At 36.3% G+C, this 24,918-nt stretch overlaps 1 protein-coding gene across 5 annotated transcripts in view; it reads left to right on the forward strand.

Moving 5' to 3' along the window:
* Positions 1-24,918, forward strand: part of RB1CC1 (RB1 inducible coiled-coil 1) — an 83,665-nt gene that overhangs the window by 10,518 nt on the left and 48,229 nt on the right. For 2 of the 5 annotated variants that reach the window (XM_068932714.1, XM_068932713.1), the window contains exons 2-7: positions 2,097-2,214; positions 4,268-4,397; positions 8,377-8,503; positions 8,799-8,969; positions 20,075-20,277; positions 21,398-21,833. In XM_068932714.1, coding sequence (XP_068788815.1) covers positions 4,327-4,397; positions 8,377-8,503; positions 8,799-8,969; positions 20,075-20,277; positions 21,398-21,833 — 1,008 coding nt within the window. In that variant the 5' untranslated portion in view covers positions 2,097-2,214; positions 4,268-4,326. Of the gene's footprint in view, positions 1-2,096; positions 2,215-4,267; positions 4,398-5,594; positions 5,652-8,376; positions 8,504-8,798; positions 8,970-15,694; positions 15,750-20,074; positions 20,278-21,397; positions 21,834-24,918 lie in introns of those variants that run through there. The other 3 variants (XM_068932717.1, XM_068932715.1, XM_068932716.1) reach the window with 3 other exon arrangements.

Genomic DNA, 24,918 nt, shown 5'->3' on the forward strand with positions numbered 1-24,918 from the left:
ATGTTGTTAAAAATACTTTCTGGCTGTTGATCATGCAAGCTTCTATCCCGTAATTTGAAAGATCTGATTTACATGATATGTGTGAATACTAGGAACTCGTAGACCTATTTGGAATATGCAGCTGGCTTTATTTATCATAATCTGTTTTAACCTGGCTTTTGAAAGAAAGGAGACTTAAGCACTTGTGGCTGGTTTTCATGCATCCCCCTCAACTTATCTTGGAATTTGTCAAGTTCAAGTAGATGTAGGAACTCAATTTTGAGAGCTTTCCACACAAGTGTTGTATACAAACAGGCTTCTGGAGAGACACCGAGTAGTTTCTACTGAAGGAAGGGCTGCAATCTGCCTTTATTAGGCACCAGTGAATTTGTAGGTGAAGGCAACCTTCAAGGCATGTATTTTTTGAAACCTTGTTTCACACAGTTCCGCTGTTTGTAGAACTAATCATTTAAATCTGTGATGGCCTTGGGAGTGTGTAAATTCTTTTTTTTTGTTGTTTCTGTCCTTCGAATGGTAACCTACTAGTGCAAACATACAAATGTATTTGTGAGGTATTGCCTACTTGAGTGTAGTTTTGTTTACTCAGGATTGTTTGTTAGCTTGTTTGTTAAGTATTGGGTAGAAGAAGCAACACTTGTCTTCTAATTTCTTAATGGTCTCAAAGAAATTAAAGTGTAGAAATTATAGTGTTGAAGTCCTCGTTTGTGGTTGAAGTGTTCAACAGTTTCTTTATTAAATTCATGGCAATTTCGATTGCTTTGATCTAAAGCAAGCATTGCTAAATTGAGCTTGCTCAAGTACAGCTACAGTCAGTAGCAAAATTGGATTTTAATAGTTGGAGGACATTTCAGGTTTTGGTTTTCCAATGGTGCTACTTAAGCACGTTGCTCTTATTTTTATTGCTCGTTTGCTTCATATATATATATGCATTTCGAATAGGAGGAATGCAGAAGTAGGCAAAAGGGAGGAAGATGATTTAAAAACTGAATAGTATTGTGTTAGGCAGTTAGTAATTTGTTCCATGCATATATAAAAACAAATGATTTAGTTTCCTCTCTTACAAAGTTTGTATAGGAAACTTACGCTTAGTAGTGTAAGTTGTGTGAAATAAGGCATACCTTCTAATGGTTTGGGGGCTTTAGCAGTTCTATTTTTAGTAGTGGATTATCCCCCCTTGCAGTGCCTGATCATCTTCTCAGAAAGCTTGCTATGGCACTAAAGTGAGATAGGAAAAATATCTGTTGTAGTTCAGAATTTGATCATGTACTGTGTTCACCGTGGCTGTGCTGGTTGAACTGAACAGGTTACAGATCCCTGCTGCTTGTCTCTCCCTTCCTTTGCTGGGGCTCCTCCCTTAGCATTGCTGCTTAACTGTCAACAGTTAAATGAACTAGCGCAGCTTAAAAAGGTGACCTTTGCTGATCTGACTCGTTTTGATCATTGTAGTCTAAACAGCAGTTCTGAGGGAGGAGCTCCTGGCAAGGGTAACAGTGCCAAGCAGCTGGAAACGGCAACCTCTTCCTCTGATAATGAAAAGGTCTAATGAATGTGCTGAAAGTAGGCAAATGGCTTAACAGGTGAACTATTTCAGTTAAGGAAAGTGTTGTTGCTCCCTTCAGGGATCTGTTGGACACAGTGGCAAGATAAGGCTGTTGGTTTAAAAAAAAAGGTAGTGTGAGAATGCTGTTTTACTCTGTATCTTCTTAGTTTAATCGCATTCTGCCCTTTGAGACTTTGTGTTGTACTTAGCATCATCTCAGCATTTTGCATCAGTTCCGAAAAATGCTCCTTTGATTAATGGAAATATAAGCAGTTCTTTCAAGCGAGCCTTTACTTTAACCCCTTCTAAATACTGAATAATGTTACTAAGTTATTCTAAATTGAACTTGTTGGGAGGGGGAATCAGTAGCAGTTTAGAGCAGAACTGTAATTGGATAACATTGTTAGTTATGCAATGGATTTTTGGGCTTTTTGTTTTATTTTTAATGGTTTTCCAGTATTGACATACACTGATTTGTGTATTAGGCACAAAACTGACCATAAAATCGTTAAGTTTTAATGGCACTCATAATTGCATTTGTATCTTTTCTTTGCAGATCTTCTCTCATTTTGAACAGCCATGGTACTCTGTTGCCAAAATCAAGTAAAGCACATGTGTGCATTAGTTTTCGTGGTGCATTTGAAGAAGGTGATAGCTTCATGTAGTGCCTGAAGGTAACTTTTTTTTTCCCCTCATGAAGCTGAAAAGTTTGAGATTACTGATACATGGCAGATGCATAAATGTATTTGATCTTGATAATATTTCTTCTGTTTTGAAGAATTAGCTTTAGTGCTAAGGATAGGAAAAAGATGTTCGATTTAAAATTTCCACTTTGTACATGAACAAAATAAGGTTTCCAGCCAGATTACCTGGTAAATACCACTTGAATTTGCAAATTAATGATTACATGAAAATTATGTACTATGCGAGCCTTTTACTTTGTTCGTGGTGGAAAGGAAGAGAGATTATGGTGAACAGTAGTGAGGGGAGTTTACCTTTTTTCTTTTTTTTTAGGTAAACAATGGTGGCGCTTTAAATACTGCGTTTACCACGTTTGACTGTAATTCTACCAGGACCACTGTCATAAACCCTGCGTGAAAAGAAGTTGCTATAATAACTGTGCTTGTGAGACTGATTAATTCTAAAAGTTATGCCAGAGAATTAAATAATAATTGATTGCTCAGTTATTCTTGAAGTTTGGCAATTTTGCCTGTCCAGTAAATTTGTTTACAGAGCGTACTCTTCCTCCAGTACAAATTGGAACTACTGCCGTTGTCCTCACACCTGAATTCTACTCGAGTCAACAAGGCTCAATTCATATGAAATTGTTTGGGTTTTTTGTTGTTGCTGATGTTTTTTGGCATATTTCGATTTCTAAAGCCTTGTACAGACGTGTCTTGACTAGTTTTTGTATCTCCTCTAATGCTTGAAAAGTTGGCAGGAAAGTTACTCTTGAAAGAAAGTTCTTTTGACGTTCCAGAATAATTCTGCTGATAGAATGTGTCGTGTCCCCTCCTCCCTCCGTTTTAATGGAGTTTTTGTTGTTTTTTTTTATTCTCGGTTTATCAGTTTTTATCTGTGTAGACAAGGAGGCAAATGAAAATTTAAGCTGGCTTTAAAATAAAAGTTAGTGATATAGACTTTGGGTGTGTCCTGTTCCTATTTCAGGGAAAGAGACTTCTTGCACCTCTTGTGAAATAATTTAATCCAAAAAGCCATTTTCATAGTGATTTAAGAACATACCTGAGTGGCTAGAACTTTTACAACTTAACTTTCCATTACTTCCTTCCATATTTAAAAAAAAAAAAAAAAATTACAGTGCAGTAATGACTGCAGTGCTAGCTGTACTTTTGCAGCAACTCTATTAATGTAGAGAAGTTTGTTCATAGACTTAGGAACTTTTACTGAGGAGGAAAAAAAAGTTCAGATGTATAGAGTATTTTGATGTGAATTCATTAAATATTCTAATACCTTACAGTGCAATTCAGTGTTTTCCTTCTGTTATGTAAAATGGAAAAGCAAGGGCTTGCTTATCGTCATTCATCCAGAAGCTTGTCTGAATATGTCTGATGTATTAGACTGCACTGCCTTATTAGCCACCATTAGGGTGATCAAGTAATAACTAAGAAAGTAGCTACAGATTTTAATTAGTGCTGAAAACAGAGAAAAATGTGTAGATTTGCAGGTTGTATCTGCCCATAATTAAGTTAATAGTTTTGAAAAAATAATCTTAGCTATTTTCATGTAATAATGTTCCACATATCTGAGTGGAAAAAATATGGACATGGCTAGTATTCAGTAAATAGACTCTGTAGTTGTTGTGAGTTAAGGGATCAACACTTACACCTATAGACCATGCTGCTGCTTGTAAAGTCTGGGAAAGACAGCTGGAAGTAACGGGATCTGGAGCTAATAACATGCTTTTCAAAACTGAGAAAAGGCAGATAATGATCTGTGATAGTGGTCTCTGCAATTGGAAGTCATATCCCTCCCTTCCGCTCAGTGTATGTTTTCATGTGTTCTCCTAGCCCGTCTGGATATGTAGAGACCTCCCTTTCCCATGTTTCTGGTCAGAGGAACACCTACGCGTTTAATAATGAGCAAAGAACTGTGGGATATGGGAGCTGATGTATTGACCTGCTTTATATCTAAAAGTATTTATTCAAAAGGAAATGCATGCTTTTTTTAACTTTCGTTTGTAAAGCTAACATTTGAATTTCTTTGCAGGTTCTAAATGATTTTAGTGGTGGAAGGTATAAACTTCAGAAACCTAAAAAAAAATCATCATGAAGCTATATGTATTTCTGGTCAACACTGGAACTACCCTTACCTTTGACACAGAACTTGCTGTACAAAAGTAAGGAAGTTAGTTACGTACTGTTTGTTTGTTTTTTATGACCTTTTTTTATCCTGAGTGCTGGACAGATGGTACTCAGTTTTTGAATATGTCCATGTGATTTCCCTCTGTGTTCATTTTTTTGCATTAGTGAATTCTGAGGATTCTTGAATTAAGCACTGTCAATGCCTTGCAGGTGGTTGTGCTTGTTTAAGGTCCCATAGAAGGGTCCAAAGGTTAGGTAATCCTACCTGTTACTTTCTGAGGCAGTGAGATCAGAAGTAGGTATTATTAGCCTACTATTCTTAGCTGAGTTTACTGTTAAGTTTGGATGCTTTTTGGAAAAATTATTAGAATGACTTCTGATCTTCTGTGCTCTTTACTGAGTTGCATTTTTGTATAGTATTCCTCTGTAAAAGGTTTATCTTATAGTGAATTTAAAGAAACCGATTTCAGGGTTATCCTAATGAATTCCTGTTAAGGGCATTGTTTTCATGTCCTCTTTCTGAGCACGTGCATGGTATGTTTGCTCTCTCTTATGAGGACTTGCAAGATTGAAAAACATTCTTTGAAACATTTGTGAAGATATGTGATGCATATTTCGTATCTAGTGTCTGAGATGGGCACCTTTTAGATGTTCACAGAGAAGATGCTCAGCCGTTGCCTGAGGCACTTTTACAGAAGTGTTGAGAGTGAGATTCAAGTAAAACTGAGTTGGGGATTACAAACAAAAGTAAATCCCTTGGGGTAAGATATTTGAGCAGTACATAGTGCTTACAGACAAAACAAACAAGTTACGATATAATAAGCTATCAACAATGTCTCAGCATCAAAACTGTTTCAATTAGCGTTATCTGATGCCATAAAGGAAAGGCACTTAGGCTGCACTTACTTTTCTAGATGATCCTAGACATGCTGCTTTTGCATTGCCAAAGCTTCTGAAATGAAAAGTGCCTCATTTCTTGCTAACACTGCTTCTTTTCAACATTGAAGTACTAAATTGCATCATCAGTAAGCCAGAAACCTATCTCTTTGAGGTATGCTTAGGGACGTTTAGGTATTTTCAGGGGGAAAAAAAAAAGCATCTGCTGTTTAGAAAATTGATGGGTGGGTGTGTTTATATATATAAAAGCACACGCACGCACTCGATATTTTCCATGTGTTGCATGCTCCATGATTTTAATATAGGTACTGGAGGTGAATTACTTTCTTCTCTAGGCCGGAAGTTGGACTTCTACTTGCAAAACATCCATTCTAAGAGGCTTCCTTGGCTAGGTGGGTGCTGGAATATTAAGAAAATAGAAGGGCATGGTAATGCAAGTCTGCTCTGTCTTTTCCCTTACAAAGCTTCAAGAGAAGTTGAGAAATGAGAGAAATGATCCTCGTGCTATCGTTAGGCAACATCAAAAATATCAAGTACTTGGACACCAAAACTGTGATCGTCTTGGAGAAATGCATGGATCATCAATTTTCTTTTTAAGCTGTTCATCCTGCCAGGACCTCCTTGCGCACAACTGATAAAACTACTAAATATGGCTCATGCTGTTTGTGGAAGACATGACTTACAATGCCAGCTATAAGGTTTTGTGATTTATTATTTGTGTATATGCTTCCACAGCTACTTCTGAACTTAGACATTTCAAGATAGGTAGAACAAGAGTGCATCAGATAAGACTGCTACGATACAACTCCCTTTCCTGCATCCTGAATGTAATGACTTTGTCCAGAATATGTTTAAGATGTATTCTGCTTTTTTGAACTTTGAAGGAGCAGCCTAAGATGGGAAGGGTAAAGAGCAAGGATTCTTCTGTCAGGACTTATGGTTGCTCTGTGAAAGAAATATCATTTTTCTTGTTCTTTGAAAAATTGCATTCCATTGCTTTTCACTCCACTTCTGTGCTCTTCATATATGCGTCCTCTTCATATAGGTATACGCAGTAATGCCCGCATTATAGCGGTATTTCTTCTTATATCTTGGAATAGGTGACATGCTATGTCAGAAAATGTAATCCTGTGGAATAGCAAATTTTCCTTCATCAACAAGATAAACTTCTTTTGCTGGAGTTGCAAATCTGGTAGGAATGCCACCAGGATCTTGAATGCTCAGACTCCTGACTGCTCAGTGTAGCTTGTCTAATTCCACTGAGTTCAAACAAGTAGTATCAGCTGCCCTATTCAGTTCTGCTGTTTATTCTTCTGTGATACTTCCCTGAAAACAAGTGAGGCAGTGACCTCTCTCAAAACAATTCACTGGTAAATATACCCTCCTGCCTCTCCTCCCTTTTCCTTCATAAAAAGAATTCTGCAAATTGCTGTTTCTACTCACAATATTTACTTATCCTGAAGAACATAAATGTGCTATGTAGTGTTTTAGATCGGAAGTGAAAGAACTGACACGTAGGTTTTGTCTTATCTACAAAGTGGGGAGAACTTGGTTCTGTCATTCATTTGTTGTAAGCTCCAAACTGTTTCACAGCATTTGGCATGTAAAATATGAACTTTTGCACTCCCAGCTGCCTGCAGCATGAGCAGTGTTACAGATTCACAGTAAAGCCCAACAGCTTTGCTATTTACATTTTTTTCACTGCACGTTAAAGTATCTGACAATCGTAATCCTTTTAGAGAGGTCTTGATGTACCATATTATATTATTTTCCTATGTTCTTATCTAGGACTCTGATCTAGTAGAGTAAACCATGTATAGCATCATCATAGCCCATATGATTCATAGGGCTATGGTCAGCGCAGGACAAGCAAGAGCCAATCTAACCTGCTGACTTAAATCTTCTATCAGTGGTCAATGAGTTGCAAGTAGTTGATGCTGATGTGCATGCTGATGCCAGGGCCCCGTAATGCTGCCTTCAAGACTGGTTTTTCCACAAGGTGCACTGACACTCAGCATATTATTGAACATGAAGTAATGTCTTTTATCTTAGCCATTTCAGAGCTACTGTTGGGTCATCTGTAGATGTGCCATTATCCTCATGCACTTTTTGGTGTTTTGAGACATCCTATCCCTAAATCATGGTGAGAGGCAACATCTGAACTGCCACTCAGTGTACCTAACAGGCTATGTGTGCTGATTTCTTCCGTGATCTGGCAGTTCTTGAGAAAGAAGCCTTCCAACTCATGGATAAACTGCCTAAAATGCAAGACTCTTCACTTGAACTGTGTAACTTATTCTGTCTGTCTGGAGAGACTTGCTCTCTAGCAGGACTAACTTTTTTCTCAGGCTCTTTGCCTATCTCTTAGTAAATTGAAAGGCCAAGCTATCTTCTTGAAGAACATGGGGATGATAAGTGAAGTTTACTCTAACACAGCTAGTGAATACAAGCTTGTGCTCATGAGGTGCTTGTAGTGAATTCATGCTGTCATATTGAATCATAGTTATTTTAGGTAATTGATCTTTATTTTCTAAGTAGCATTTCTGTGTTGGTGTTTAATATTTGCATGCATTTGTTGCATGCATATGGATTGTCTAATATTCTGTCATTGCACTTTATATATAGTAAATCAATCAGAATTGATTGGGTGAAATTGTTTGCATAATGCATAAAAATATTAAATGCTCTTGTTCTTGTCTTCTACAGTTTCAATAAGTCAACTATTGTGTGTTCATAAAGTAAATATTCAAAGAGCATAATACAGCCTCTACAGTTACTCTAAATACTTGATTTGATTTAAGCCAGAATTTCAGCACTCTATCAGATCTTCTTGGAAGAAGATTGCTGATACTATATCAGCTCCATAGAGGAACTCCTCCTTTAACTGATGGCTCATGGGCTGGGTATCCAGCATGCAACTAATTGTAGCACTTGCAAAACCTTAAAGTTTGTCATTATGGGGACTAGAAATGCAATAGATGAAAGAAATGAATTTCTACTTTGATACAGACAAGACACCTGTCTGTATAACAGGAATACATAAAATTAGAGAAAATAAGGTGTCCATACTGTTTTCTTCTTCCCTTCCACATTCCCCCACCCCTTTCTTTTCTCCAGTGTCGCTGACCTGAAACATGCAATTCAAACAAAGTATAAGATTGCTATTCAGCACCAGGTACTGGTTGTCAATGGAGGAGAGTGTATGTCACCAGACAGAAGAGTCTGTAGTTACAGTGCTGGAACAGTAAGTACATACTGCGTTCTTCTGTAAATCACAGAAGAAGAAACTGTTACTAATAGAGTATTTTTAATATTCATTTGTAGTGTATTGTGTTTGCTGGTCTTTTTTGGTGAAACTGACTTTAAGGCATTCAGCTTACACATATAGATTGCAACATGTTCTGAAGACACATTATGCACATGATGGAATAATTGGTGATCGAAAAGTGTATTGCATTTACATAATGTTTGGCTTTATTTTAAAATTATATTGCATTTACTCAGTGTTTGGCTTGCTTTTTTTTTTTTTTTGAGCATAGGACACCAATCCAATTTTTTTATTCAACAAAGAAATGATTTTGTGTGAACGTCCACCAGCTATCCCCAAAACTACATTTTCTGCAGAGAATGAGATGGAATTAAAAGTAGAAGAATCTCTAATGATGCCTGCAGTTTTTCATACAGTAGCATCACGGACACAGCTTGCTGTGGTAAGTAAATTCTTACTGCACTTACACACCGAAGAAGAATAACCTTTTTGTATGTCAGAGGGGTTACTTGATAGAAATGTTGAAATAGTTTGTTCAAAAGACAGGAAAAATGTCATATAAGTGATGATACATTCTTGGGAATCTATGTCATTTCAAGGTAGGTATTGAAAAGTGCTTGCCTCTTAAGTATCTTCACCATTTCTTTCAAAAGTAAATGGTAATACCGATTTGTGAAAGCATATATTTATGGCATCTAGTTGTTTTGGGCTCTTGCCTTAATGCTCTGCCTTATTTTCAGAGTCTTTAGTCTACCTCAAGGCAAAAACAGGGCATAATGTTACTTTGTAGACATTTTTAAAACAAGAGTGTTGCCAGCAGGTCGCAGGAAGTGATCCTCCCCCTCTCCTCAGCCCTGGGGAGGCCTCACCTGGAGGACTGGGTCCAATTCTGGGCTCCTCAGTAGGAGAAACACGTGGCGCTACTGGAGAGAGTCCAGCAGAGGGCTACGAAGATGATGGGGGGACTGGAGCATCTCTCATACCAGGAAAGGCTGAGAGAGCTGGGCCTATTTAGCCTGGAGAAGAGAAGCCTGAGAGGAGATGTCATCAATGTATGCAAATATCTAACGGGAGGGTGTCAAGAGGATCAGGCCAGCCTCTTCTCCGCGGTGCCCAGCAACAGGACAGAGGCAACAGGCACAAACTGAAACACAGGAATTTCCACCTGAACATGAGGAAAAAAATATTTACTGTGAGGGTGACAGAGCACTGGAGCAGGTTTCCCAGAGAGGTTGTGGAGTCTCCTTCCCTGGAGATATTCAGAACCTGCCTGGACGTGATCCTGGGCAACGCGCTCTAGAGGACCCTGCATGAGCAGGGAGGTTGGACTAGATGATCCCCAGAAGCCCCTTCCAACCTCAACCAGTTTGTGATTCTATAAAGTAGAAAATTGGCCACATAGTTTTCAGAAGTACCTGTCTGAGCTTCCGTTTTGTTTTACACATCTAAACAACAAAAGTTAATAAAACTAAGCTCCTGCTTCCCAAAATTTCATCCTTTTTTTTTAATCATTGAGTGATTTACACAGAAAACAAACTTTCCGGAATTTCAATTTGGCTATCTCTGCATTACTTTGATAGGGGAAACTATATTGCCCTCATCAAGGGTAATAATGGATCGAGTGTGCATATGAATGGTTGTATGTTCAGGAGCATAGTATATATGCTGTTCAACAGCTGAACTGATTCCTTTCTTTCATATGAGGAAATACTGCCTCATTTTCCTTTTCAGATGTTATATTATAAGTGCATTAAGCATTGCTAATGTCTCAAAACATTATTTGAACTTCCATGGGCTGGGTGTGGTGGAAGAGGTATGCGTAGCCCTTGGCAAAAAATAAGTACTAGTGTATGGTTTTATATGTTGTCTTGGCAGTAAGTTTTCTCAATTTCAGTGACGGTTTCAGTGCAGTCCAAAAGAATATTTTACATTTGGAATGACTGATTTTTAATATTGTACACGTGAAGTTGGTGAAAAGTGCTGAGTCAGTGGATTTGTATTCACATAATCCTTTTTTCCCCTCCTTGGTCTCCTTGCCTGTCATCTGGCGAAAAGTAAGCTGAATAATCTGACGCTGACATATTGTCTGATTTTTAGGCAAGGGTTATCCTGAGGCTAGTTGATTTTTTTTTTTTTTCCTTCCCCCACACCTGTTGACAGTTGTTGCTGACTTAGTAGACAGGGTCTTGAGTTATTAATTATCTGTGAATGATATGACTGTTCTACTGAGAAGAGTGGATATTGATGTGCATTCAGCTAGGAGTAGGAAACTTTGTACTCCTTAAGGGAAACACGAAAATTCTGCTTTCAGCCACGGAGACTGCAAGTATTATATTTAAAGCCATTGTTTGTGAGATGTGAAGAGGCCATTATAAAAATCAGCAAGACTGACTTCTGTTAAGTATTTAACATTTTGATTGAGTAGAAAATAATTGTTAGCGCTACCTTCTCTTTTCCCCTTGATTTTTGAAGGATGTATTAATATGTAGAGCAAGCCTTAGTTCACTGCAGTCTTTCTATTTTAAAATTAATTATTTAGATCTTGACTGAATTGTTTTGGTGGCAAGCCCCCTTCTGTTAGGGAAGCCTGCATTTCCTAAATTAGCCACACAGGAACTTTAAGAGTATACCTTTTATTGGCTAACTGGAGTTACAATGTTAACCTAGAGAGACTGATTGTAACCCACTAGCTGATTTCAAGAAAAAAGTCTTTCATACTCGGTGGGATCTGTTTAAATACTAATCTTCTTTCCCTAATAATATAAAGATCTTTAAACAAGGATTTAAGAAGAATGGAGGTTTTAGCCTGCAGGCTGATCTTGAAAAAAAATTGTCGCTTATACCCCACTTCTTGCCTCTTCCAGTTCTTCCCAGCTTGTAAAAAGGTTACAGTGATAGTAGTTTATTTTGTGAAACGCTTCAGTTTTATTTAGAAGCTAGTTAGAGAGTGATATTCTTAAATCTGGTATACCTTCTTACCTGCGATTCATTTATCAGAGATTTTAAATTTTCGAAAATCGTAGGCTCTGTGTTATGCTCCTCTTTGGGAGGTCGGGGAGATGATACTGAAATATCATTTATGATGAAAGATTGGTAAATACACTGTCGTGCTTTCAGGTGTACCAGGGAGGTTTACATTAAAGGAGTTTTTCCACAATGTCTTCTTGAAGCATATTAAGTGGTAATTCAGAAAAAACTGAGTGAAGACTGAGAACAGGGTTCACCATAAGCTTCTGGGCTGGGAGGAAGAGGGAACATAGGATATTAATCCTTCTCAGTATTAATGAAAGTCTGGAGAGAGGTAGGGAGGCTCTGAACCTTTGGAGTAGTGAGAATGATGCATTCAAAGCCACACTGAGCATACTATGCAGGAGACTTCCTGCAAAATGTGCGTGAAGAATCTGCATTAGAGAGGTTCTGGGTTTGTCCCTCTTAAATGAATAAAAGGTGCTAACTTGTATTAGTAGAAGCAAAATTACAGTACTTTGAGTAGTTTTACTGGCTGTAATTATTTAGAGAATGGCAGAATTGTTAAGTATATGGTAAAAATTCTTTGTGTCAGGAGAATGATAGTTACAATCTAAAGTGTTACTCATAGTCTAAAATCTTACCTATTCTTGCCAACAATAAGTAACACTACCATGTAACTGTATTTAAAAAAAAAAAAAAAACAAGTAATGCATACTACCTGCTGGTTTCTATTTAATTTCATCTGTGCTCTGTTCAGAGAATACAGTATAATTTTATAATCCTACTTAATAGGAGGCAGTAAGCAATGGAGGAATGAGGGTTGTGACAAGGTATACGTTAAAGTGGGTTAGGTTTGTAACTTGCATCTTACATTTTGAGATAACTTTTGCAAAATGGAGTTATTTTGTGAGAGTTCAGCATTTGCATCTGTTGTGAATTTACGGTGTTAAGTTGCTTGGGAGATGTTGCTAACTTGTGGTACGTCTGTTCAGACCTCTTGGTTAGCTCTTATAGCTCATGCTGTGCATGTACTTTACAAATAGGGAAACTCGGTTTCTTTTCATCTGGAAGATAATAGATGTTTTGGGGTGTAAAAGATTTCCAACATTGAAATCATTACCTCACTCTAAACCAGCCTCGAAACTTTTGAATTTAGTCAGTCTTTCAGTATCTCTGACTTCCACTGTATGTATCTGTGACTTGTGAATTATGTGAAAGGCGCACTGACCCACACCTTTTCTTTCACCCGATTTTGAGCTTTTCTGTTTGTACTGTGGAGAAAGTGAACAGGTATTTCTGATTCACTTTTTCTGATCCATACTTTGTATACACTAGTATATGGCCTTTTACAATATTTTTCTACCATGAAAAGTGCTCTAGACTCTTCTTTAACAAATATTTTCCTTGGTCCATATCTCTATTTCTTCTCCATTTATTTTGCCTGTCTAAGATCTTATTTTTATCTCACTTTTGTTAAATGGGGCAGCCATAGCTGATCAGCATTGGTTTAGATTTTACTTTTGCTACCTGCATTTTTTGTCATTTTCTGATATCCTTAATTACTGTTCAAATTGAACGAAAGTCATCTTTTAGTTCACAGTGGTACCCCTGTCTCTTTCCTGCTTTACTGATGGCTCAAATTTTGGGATTTGGGTAAATAGTTTTATTCTCTGTGTTAAACTTAACAGCATAGTTACAGCTTAAATTAATCTTAAAAGAAATAGTCTGTAGGAAATGTGAATAAATTTTGCTACATCATCGCTTATTTCCTCTTTCGATTTATTAAAGCAAGACGCATTAAAAAGTGCAGAACTGTAACGTTTTTCATAACATAAGTGGAATGATTTTCTTCTTGACTTGCGTCTCACTTATGCCTACATAAGTGAGTCATTGTCACCGAAATAGCTCAACTGCTTTTATGACTTTAAACAACTTGGTTAATCTTGTTGTTTGTAAACATATTTTTTTCCTGAGCTAGAAGCCTGAAGTACGATCCTACTGGAAGGAGCATTTGTATTCTTGTAATTTTGTGTGAGAATAGGAATGTGTACTTTTTTTTTTGATTGAAACTGATTTCACTAATTTATATAAAACTTTTTTAGATTTAATGTCTCCTAACCAAAAATCATTCCTGTGTCAAGTTTATTACTACCTATTTGGTTTTCTGCTGTTCCATCATTATTATGTCAAGATACTGCCAATTTGTCCGTCTTTCATGAATTTAACCTCAATTCAGATTTTCTCAGTTCTTGTTTTCGGCCAGAGTCATTCATTATATAAAATTCATAGTTTAAAGACTTAATAGCTTTATAAAAGCTACATATGGGATCTTAACTTCTTCCTTTACCAATGAAACTGAAATTCTTGTCCTCGCTTTTGTCAAATGTAGCAATGCCTCTGTTTTATAGACTTTTCTGCACAAACCTGTTGTTCAGTGTGTGTTGCATCTACTGACTTGGCTTTTAAATCCTAGTTAAAATAGCCTTTTAAGCCTATTTTCGCTTTATGTCTCGGTATCCTGGCTTCTCTTTGACTAAAAATTTAGCTGTGAGATGCCTGTGCCTGAAGTGTTACAGCTTGCCTTTTATAAGTAGCCTAGCTTCCCTCTTCTCTTCCACTTCAGCAGTTTTGGCCTTGAGCTGCAGTATGTGGACAATGAGGTGCAGAGCGTTAGCACAAATTCATATACACACCAGCTTATGAGAAGACAAGCTCTTTTCCACACAGTGCATTGTGCAGTAAGCTACATTGTGTTAATCTTGACTAATCTTTTGTTCTTTTACCACTGCTGCTAAAATGCAGTTTATTTCTGGTAATGTAGCTTTTGAAAAAGGGTGGGGTTTTTTGTTTATTTGTTTATTTTTAATCAATTTAACTGAAGTTCTTTTTGTTACTTGTCCCAGAAGGAGGATGTTGGAAACCTGCACTTTTTATTAGTGGATGCATTTCGCGTTTCTTGTCATACTTGGTTGCCATCATTGTCAAACTGTCAGTTCCAGTCAGTTTACTTTTCTGAGGATGAGAAATTGCATGATTGTTTCATTTGGTCACCTAAAACCATGACTGTAGTCCTAGTGTGTAGATTTAGTTCCAAATGCTTCATCATACTTAGCTAAGAAATATATCCTGCCACCTAAAGCAGCTGTGTATCTGCAGTTTTAACAGTTTCACTTTGACTATAAGGCTGCTCTGAGACCGTCTGGAAAAGTTTCTTAAAGAACGTTACTGTTTAGCATTGTCACAATTGTGTGGCTGGCCAAATTGCTAGTTTTCATTCTCTTTGGTTAAATTATTAGTCTAGTGGTTGTATACACCTCCAGCTCATCCACAGAAGTCCAGACTTTTCTGTAACTTGTTGGTAACTCGATAGCATCAGTGACCTCTCCCATGTTCTGTTAATGTAGTATGAACTGGGTGGAATGAAGATGGAATTGCTTTTAGCAGTTGGTTCACTTTGGTCTTTGTAGCTAGAACTGTTTTTACAAAATTCCCTGAGGAAGATGACTCAGATGACTTGGAATCAAGCTACTGGAAGCTGACATTTATTTTATACCTTGTTTTGATTCACTGGCTGTAGTGTTTTGCGTTACCATCTCAGTACTCTTTTTCAGGGGTAAAAATCTGCCATTTGTCTTATCCTACTTTTGGTAGCCAGCTAATGAAGGCAGGAGTAAAGCTGAAGAAAACAGGACTGAAATAAGTCATTAAGTTGTGAATAGTTTGAGTCTGTTATACTTGAAAATTATTTATTTCATCAGTATGTAGTAAGTCCTGAACTGTGTGGACGAATGTGACCAAAATTGGCCAAAATTCCAAAATCTAAAGGGAAGAATGGAATAATCAACTGTCTAATGTGGAGAAAAGCAATTGCCGTGAAATCTCTTTAAGTCTCCGTTCCAGTGAACTTAGGTGTTCCAATTAAAGGTCTTAAAAAGTGAAATCTAGGGAAGTGGTTAATATAGTAACTTAATGATACTTTATTTTGAGGTATATGAATTGAGGATATTAGCTTTGACACCACCTTTTGTGGAATCATTTACTCTATTGTACTGTATGGGTGTGTATAAATTTTACTTTCAAGGATCCTTTTTGGTGGCCTGAGGTTGGTCCTAGGGTGACTGAAACCTGTAAGGAGTCCTTTATACAGAATCAGATACATGGCAATAGAGGACTTTGACTTATTTCCTTTTACCACAGGATTGTAGAAAATGGAAAGAACCCTGCATTTCCTGAGAACTTTTGTTCTTTAGAGGTAAGTTCAAGGAGTACTTTAGACAAACCATACTTCCATTACTTTTTTTTCTCCTTCAGATGAGAAGAATTAGGACAGTATGATGCATGGACAGTCTTGAAATTGATGGGGAACATTTTACCTGTTTTTGGTAACATGCACTTAGTGGGATTTTTTTGCCTCTCTTGATAAAACTGGTTCAAACTTACTAAATGTAAGTAATTATAATTAGAAGAATCAACTTAAGTTACGATGACAGAAAATAATTCCAAATAAATGTTCTATTAAAGCACCTGGCTACAGATAAAATCTTTCTGATGGGCCTGTGAATTTCTTGACCGTTATGAAATTAAGATGCCTTCATTTACTATTCAACATACTGGCAGGTTAAGATTAGACCGAGTTCATCTCGTCTTGTTATTGACTGTGATGTTTCTCGAGGTCCGGGTTCCAGTGGTATGGTGGAACTACGTGTTATATACCCCTGGTATATCCGGGTAAGATGGGCTTAGCTCTGCAACTCAACCAAAGTCTTTATTGTGACTTTCTTGTTTGTTTTGTTTTTCTGGCACAACATTTTTTCTGTAAACCATTGGGTATCTACGAGTATTGCTGAGAGGATCTGTGAAAAATTGGTGACAAAAGCAAGTCTATGACTAGCAGACTTCAATTTTCTATGGAGTTGGCAACTTACTGAGAAGTGTTAAAACATATGTTGCATTTATATGCCTAAAATAATTCAATTTTAAGACTTGATTCATTTAGTAGAGGACTGTTCAATTTTCCTCTAGATGCAGACATCCTGGTTATGTGAAGTAGAATGGTCTTGATCTTCTCAGCTAGCTCAAGGATGTCTCCCTCAAAATGCTATCTGTAGAAAAAGCAGGAAGAACAAGCCCACTCACATGAAGGTGCATTTCAGTAGTGATGGAATGGTAGAAAAAGTAAATATGTAGATCTTAAATTTCTCAACTGCATTTAAGTTATATACAAAACATTTTTTGACTAGTAACAAATATTCTGAAGGAAGCAAAAATCTTTCACTGCTTTATTCTGATCTTGCTTCCGGCCCTCATGTTTTGAATGCAGGATTACAGGATTGACTGAAACAGTGTTTTCTTCTCTTCTTCTTTCTGCAGTGTTAAAAAAAAAGAAAATAATGATTTAACATACTATTCTTGCACCCTGCACTTGTATCTGCTTAGTATATCTGACTGACACAGTCCTGATGGGTGGAAAAATAGTTACTCTTTGTGGTTTGAACTTTGTTACAACCTTCTATTTGAGCTCAGTAAATTCAGTGATGTTCTTTTCTAGTTGAACGTAATACTTATTTTGTGATACTGCCTTAGGAAACTGATATCAAAAGGAGTACAAGGTTCTTGCAGACTTTAACTGTGGTCAGGTTATCCATGCAGACAGAATAGTACCTCTTCTCTCTCCACCACCCACCAAGAGAGAATTTCTTGCTAATTGGGATACACCTGTAGAAATAACTTTGGGAGGATTATAATATGGAATTCTGTTGTATTATCTTACATATGTATCCTGAAACTATCATGTCACTGTTCATACATTTTGGCATACAGTATATTGGCTTAAAGGTTACCTTGAGAACAGAGTACTTGATACCTTGAGAATCCATTTCTTGAAACTTAACTGTTTTCATCTTGAGGAATTTTGAGCTCAATACTAGTTCAGTTTGAGCTCTGAATAGTTCAGAAAAAAACTGTTGTTGTCTGTCAATATCATACTTATGACCAATTACATAATGGGATTTTGTTTTAATGTTCATGTCTCCAGTGTACATACAATGGAGTTGTAGGTCATTAGAAGAGGTGCTAAATGAACCTATTTTTTTTAGATGACAGGTACTTCTTTTTTTATATAGTGGTTCTTGTGGGCTTGTCTCTGTTGCATCATAGAGCTTGTCACCTATTAGAATGCTCCTCTGGTATGTGTTTTCTAAAAACTAAAGACATATTAAGCTGTGATGCTAGGAAGTGCTGTCCTTTTGCTCCTTAAGTTTTCTAGGAGTCAGACTGCAGAGACAAGTTCCTGATTTAGAACCAACAAAAGCCTGTACCCGGGACTTAAAAAGAAACACTTTTATTTGACAGTGGGAGAAGTTCAGTCTTATTTTTTGTCTGTAAACCTGATACTCAGTAGAAGGAACTGCTTAAAAAGTTTGAGATCTGTCCTGATTTTGTAGATGAGTTGCATTGTTTTAGTCTTCAAACTGATGTGTATTTTTGCATATGTTCTCACTTTTGGGATTCTTGCTAGAAATTTGGAGTGAGGTTGAGTTTCTGAATGAAGTAGTGTTTGTGGGTTGAAACTAAACTGCTTGTTTGCATTCATGAGGCATACCCTGGAATGGGGACACTTGGTTGCCCTCTCAGCTTCATATTCTTTTTGATAAATCTTTTAGTATACCTTGGGCTTAAGTAGCCTGCTCTCTGATTCTCAGTATGCTATTTGAGGAAACAGCAGTTCTTCTTTTTCATAGCCTATGGAGATTGCCTTTGAGTAACTTGTATACAAAAATTAAGTAAATACTAAAATTTTCAACATGTCAATATTGCATTATTTTGCATGTGTGTTTGTACAGGGGGATGGGAGACAGTCTTGAGGTAAACACTTGCAGGTTTCAACTCTACCTGGACACTGACCCAGCTGGCTTATTGGTTTCTTTGCTACTTTTTGGGGAAAAATACAGTTGATTTGGTCTTAGAAGGTTAGAACTCTTGCAGAAAGAAAAAAAAAATACTCTTTTCAAACTGGAAATTGTTTCTCTTGTGCACAGAAGATGGATGAAGTTCAAAAAAACAAAGGGTATATAGCATCTTTACTGCCAAGTGATAGAGACTTGCAATGGCTTTTGATTTTCTTGAAATTGAATGTATAGATATATTTACCTATTAGTTTTTTTATCTGCTGGTAGCTTAAATACCAGTATTGGAAGGGCAGTGGAATTTTGTCATGCTGCTGGAGACGAGGCTTGAATTTTTTATTTTTTTGGGGGGGGGGAGGGGATTTCCTAACTTTTAGATTTTAGCAATAAATTTGGAAATGTTTTGATAAAATGATCTACAATTTTGTATTTACTTTTGTGAAGATAAGCTGTCATTGTTGGGCTCTAAGGTTTTTGTGTATGTGCCGTATGACATATGATCAGCAACAAATGCGTTTTACAATATGCTGATGTTGGGATTTTAACACTGCTTTCTCACTATGTTTGAATAGTTTAAAAATCTTGTTTCTCTATGCATGGCTTTCTCACGTTTACATTGACAAAAGAAAGTTATGCATTCAACCATAATTTAACAGTATGTACGACGTACAAAAGGTAGTATACTTTCTTGGGGAGTAGGTAGATACTAACACCAAACATACAGGTATACTTTGGAGAATATTTACAGTGTAGTATGTTATTGTAAGGTTTTGATCTGGAGAATTTACCATAAGACTTATGTTTTACTTTTTTCCATTTTGGTGCTGTATTGTCTTGAATTGGTAAACTTAAAAATAGCTATTCTGTTACTTTTACTAGTAGTTAAAACTTCAAAGTTAAGAAATGTAGTAGGTCACTGTTGTTAGTCCCCTTTTAATAGGAAATGATACTTGCCTTATCCAGCTCTCTGGTTTAACTCTACCAAGTCAGGTGGTTATAAAATTCTAACCCGTTTAGAGCAGTTAAATGACGTTGTGTCATCCAGTTGTTTAATGGAAAGTGGTTTGGAAATACCAAGTTTCAGGGTGTGTTCTTGGAGTTTTGTTGGCGTTTTTTACTGCTACTCATCTTCTTGCAGATGGTTTATTAATCAGTGGAAGATTTAAATTACATCTGCTGTGCCATTGCCCTCATGCCTCTCTCCCTGCATCTAATTAATCTGTCCTTCAGTTGGGTGATGCTGCTGTTCATTAGCTTGTTTTGAGTTTTTGCTTGTTTCTTTTTAATGTACCTCATTTGCCAGCTCTTTCCATCAGAATACTACAGGCATTATTATTCATGTATGTATGCACTGAATGTTTTATATTAGCAGTATTTAATTTGATAAGGGTTTTTTGGAATTGCAACTTTCATCTCTGTTTTGAAGAAAGAAATTTCTTAATGATCTATATAATCTTTTTTGCTATCTGTTAATCTTTCACATAAAAGTGGGAGGTGTTTGGATGTTTTTGTTTGAAGTTTTAAGTTATGCTAGTCAAAAAGTTGTATATCTTTTAACACTTTTATGTTTCATTTTTTAAGTATCTCGCTTCGCTGTGGTAGCAATATAAAACTCTAAAAATCTGTCTGAAGTGGTTTGAATTTTCTGTATTTTTGTTTGTTTTCTCTGCAGGAAATGTATGAGGTTGCTAAGAAGCTTTGCTCCTTTTGTGAAGGTCTCGTACATGATGAACATCTTCAGCACCAAGGCTGGGCTGCCATAATGGCCAATTTGGAAGACTGTACATACTCTTACCAAAAGTTACTTTTCAAGTTTGAAAATGTATATTCAAGCTATTTGCAGTCCATAGATGATATCAAGTTGAAACTTACACAGTAGGTTTGCCATTAAACTTCAATCTCCAAAGCTACTGCATTTAACAATTTTTTGTTTTTTTAGTTTGTATGTCTATTGCTAGTTTTAATTAATCAAGCATGCGTTGATTTTTATGTCCCTGAGAACATATTTTGTTCTACATCAGTCATTTTTTAGCTGACGCTTTTCTTTGTACTCATTAGCACACAGAAGCATGTATTGAATTATATGGAAGATAAGCTCATAAATGAACAGCTGTTTAAGAGTTGGAGTCCTTCCAAATGTGCGCTAGATGTAGTTAGATAATAAATTCAGACAGTAAACAGAATATTTTAAATAAATATTTGCACTTCTAGTTTAATTACTTTTTAATTCACCAAAGCAGCTGTTAAGAATGATGACCTATGTTGAGAATAAAACATGAAGCTTATTTAAAGTTATATAAAAGACAAATTTTATCTTTGTGTGTTCTTATATCTTACAAATTATGGCTATTACTTCAAAAAAACCTTTGAAATCTTTGTGGACACTATAGTATTATGGTTTTTTTCTATCTGTAATTTGCCTAATAGAATATAAGTTGTTGTTGGATGCTTAAAGAAATAAAGTATGAATATGGATTACCTTAAAAGTTGAACTTCATTGTTCCATACGTCCCAGTTATATAGAAACTATTCAAACTCTGCGAAAGTAATCATCTAGAGCACACCAGACCACTGCTAATAAGCATTGGTATCCATGCAGAATGCAAACAAAAAGTCCCAATTGGATTTTAAAAAAAAATTGATAGGCCTCAGTTTATCAAACTTTTTTTTTTTTTTTATTTTTTTCATTGTATTATAACCATAAGTTGACTTGGAATTTTAGAAGTTCATGTTTAGCGGTTGGAGAGAACAAAAATTGTAGTAACTTCTTTAGCCTCCTCTCAGGATGCTGGTACTGAATATAGTATTTTTGAAAATATAGTTAAATAACTCATGCAAACTTTAAATTCATATAAACTGTATATATGTTATAAGGAACGTTTCAGTTTTAAAAGATGCAAGTAGTACTTTAGAGGTAGCTTGCACATAGACTGTTATGCAGTGTTAGCTTCTAGGTACTGATGGCTCCTTTTTTTTTTTACCCTTTTTAAAAAAGCTTGGGTTCTGCTGTGTCTGTCATGGCCAAGATACCCCTGCTGGAGTGCCTAACAAGACATAGTTACAGAGAATGTTTAGGAAGACTGGATTCTTCAGCTGCGCGTGGAGGGGCAGAAAGTGAAGAAACTGAGGATGAGAAATCTGCTGAACTGGTGCTTTATTCTGATGTATCTAAAATGAACAATAAATCAATGCTAGCCTCATTTTGCAAGTCAGTTGAACAGTCAGCTTTGGATGGCACAGATTCTGAAAATGTAAAAGAAGATAAGGAACCCAGTCAAAATGCTGCTGTCCAGGACAGTGAAACATCAGTAGAATTGAGAGACGATGATCAGCCTTCCTTCAATGTGTCTCTGTTAGACTGGATAAATGTTCAAGATAGGCCTAATGATGTTGAATCGTTGGTCAGAAAATGTTTTGATTCTATGAGCAGGGTAAGTTAACATTTCTTAAACTCAAATTGTACTGGGGATTTCCCATGGATTTCCCATGGAAAGTTGCTGTTTATTTTCCAGATGCCAAAGCTTTTGAAGAGTCTTCACTGTCTGTAACTTGTTGTTTCTCTGCTAACTCTCTGAATGGGGAGCAAAGCAGAGAGTGGGGGGAAAAGTATTTTAAGAGTTCTTGAGATTTAAGAATTTGACTTTTAATAAACTTTACAGTTTCACAGTGAATGTTCATAATCTTGCTTGTTTATCATTATCTTTTTACGGCTGGAAGGAAACACGTTCTTTTTCTAGCTTTTAAACGAAGCAAGCCACTTCTATTTTTTGTTTTCATTTTAATGGAAATTGTAGTGAAACTGAAGATTTTCCTGGACCAAAGTTAATGCTATTTCTATGTTAAAAATACTGAGATCTTTATTAAAATGTAGGAAAAGATGATTAGGTTAATTTAATTGTGATAGTTTTTTATACTATATGTATAGATTTTTTTATAAACTGATACAGATGCATTTGGAAGAGCCCAACATGTTAATTCATATTTCTGCTGCTGAGTGTGATCTTGCTCACTTTTTTGTGTCTGAATGACTTCAATTTTAACCAACAGCCATTATAGCCTTAGCAAAAAAAAAAAAAAAAAAAGAAAAGAAAAACCCAAAACATAAAACACACTTCTTCCTTGTGATTCCCTCCTCTCTTACTGGTTTATAATTTACGCTGTAGCTTATTTCTTAAAATTGTCTAACCTAGTGTTGCATATTTAGAATTTTATATTACGACAACTTAACATTCCTTGAACAAAGAATACAATCTTTGTCTTGGGCACTTTATTTCCTCCTCAACACAGTCTCTTCCAGTCCTACTTTAAGTCATCGGGTCTAGACCCCATCTGTTGTAGGTAGCATGAACAAGCAGTCAGTTTCGTATGTTGATTTTGAGATTCATCTTAAAAGTAATTGCCAAACTAGGCTAAATATTGAGAGAGCTCAAAATCTTAGGCAGAGCTCAGTTTTAGAAGTGGAAAGAGGTCCAAGTGAAAGACTGAACTGTAGAAGTCGGGTCTCTTTTCCTCAGTAAAAACAACAGTATTCAGTTTTGTAGGTGAGAGGCTTCCTAATCGCTGAAGTCTGAGACAATCCTCTGTCGTGTTTCTTTGGTAACATCACAGGGTGCATTCTGCCAGTTTAAACCCTGCCTGAGTGACAGAAACAATAGTTTAGTTTGAGAGAGAATACATTCACTTTGTGCATGTTATTAATCAAGGACAAATGTAATTCTGAAAATAAATATTAAGAGGCAAGCATTAAGCGGTTGCTTCCACATAAATTCTAATGATTTTCGAGATACAAATATGAAGAAAGAAAAAAATAGTTAAATACTTGTATCTTTTTTTGATCAGCTTGTAATCTTACTAGCATAAGCCACATGTTTTAGAGAGGCTATCTTGTAATTGTGTGCTTTCTGTCCTTGCCTTTGTTTCAAGACTAGTCAGAAAGCCTTTGTATCAACTTCTGTAATTGTTTTACAACTTCAGTTGCTTTTTATGGGAAAAAATCTGATTGCTCCTATTAAAGTTAAATGTTGTTATAAAACAAAAACAGGATGTGGGGAAGTCTCAGAGATGATTCTGGCCGCAACCAGAACTACTATAGGCAGTTGATGAGTCTTGATATATTTTGCTTCACAAAAAAACAAAAGCTTTAAAATAATGATAGTTCCTAGCCATACTTAAGAAAACAGTTTATTTGGTTTCAGTGACAGCACAAAGAATTGAATCTTTACCTACCGTTGATTTAGAATAAGTTTGAAAACAGAATTAAGCTGTAGCTAAAAAGGAAGAAATCTACAAATAATTGTCTTGTGTCACTATTGTTCTTTTAATATTTATTCACGATGACACTTTAACATAGAAGACTAGAATAAAATGGAGCTTAATATCTTTTATTATTTTTTCCCCTTATCCTCCTTCCCTTTTCTTTTTGGAAATGCAAACTATACAAATGGTTCATGATTGCAATTCTTATTTGAAACTCTAAATTCAGGTAAGATTCTCACTGAAGTGTAAAGCATGAGCGTGTGAGATTTATACCTTTGATACGGGTGGTCTTGGTAGAACTGGTGTGTTGCACAGAGTGCTGCTAGGTTTATGACTCTTTTAGCCTTTACATGTTTCTACAAAATTAAGCTTCTAATCGCAGAAACCTAGACTGCGGTAAAAGCAGTAGGTAAGTAGGAGCTAACCCAGATGTTTTTACTGCTATAGGTACTTAAGTAGAAGAGTAGCTAAACAGACTTGAGGACGGAGAGAGCAGTTATTATCTATTGGTGATAGAGCGGAAGGCCATAGATGCGATTGAGTCACAGACAAGATAAAAAGAATGGATAGAAGAAATAAACTGCAAAGTGGAAGGAGGAGAATAAGTTTTCTTTGGTTTCTTTTTAATAAAAACAACTCCCCCACACACTGATATGCTCTTTATTTTCCCCTGCAAGAAACTGTTCAGGTTGCAACAATGGACACACAATCCTGAACAGAATGGGGATGAAAATGAACCTGTATAAGAACAGTCTGAATGAATCCCAGAGGTGGTTTTGCTTACTGATTCTTGAAGACAATTCACTTGGGGAAAAAGATTCTTCATAAGTTACTCAAAATTAGCCCTTGGATTTCCATTTTCAGAAAGCCTTGAAATACCTTGTCGGTTTATTTATTCTGAAAAGTTGTGGGATAATTACTGGTTTTTAAAAGGCAGTAACAGGAAGTGTTTGTTTTTTTTCTCACTTGAAGAGAATGAAAGACCTATTGTTTGTAATTGCTCTTTAATTTGTAATATTTCTCCTTTTCAGCTTCCTCTTCTTATATCCCAGTGGAGTGTTTCCAGAATGAAAAAGTGTGGTGAAGGAAAGCTTTTATACAGTTAGTTTTGGGGAAAATAGTATTTTTATTCACGTTAAGGTGGATGTGTAAGTGATGTCATTGAGGGTTAGTTTGTGTGCTCGATGGTGTAAGTGACATGGTACAAACTCTCCGTGATGACAAAAGAGCCAGTACTTTGACAGGTGGTATGGCCCCACA

This window comes from Struthio camelus, chromosome 2 (assembly GCF_040807025.1).
Source record: "Struthio camelus isolate bStrCam1 chromosome 2, bStrCam1.hap1, whole genome shotgun sequence".
In the NCBI taxonomy this organism is placed as follows: domain Eukaryota; kingdom Metazoa; phylum Chordata; class Aves; order Struthioniformes; family Struthionidae; genus Struthio; species Struthio camelus.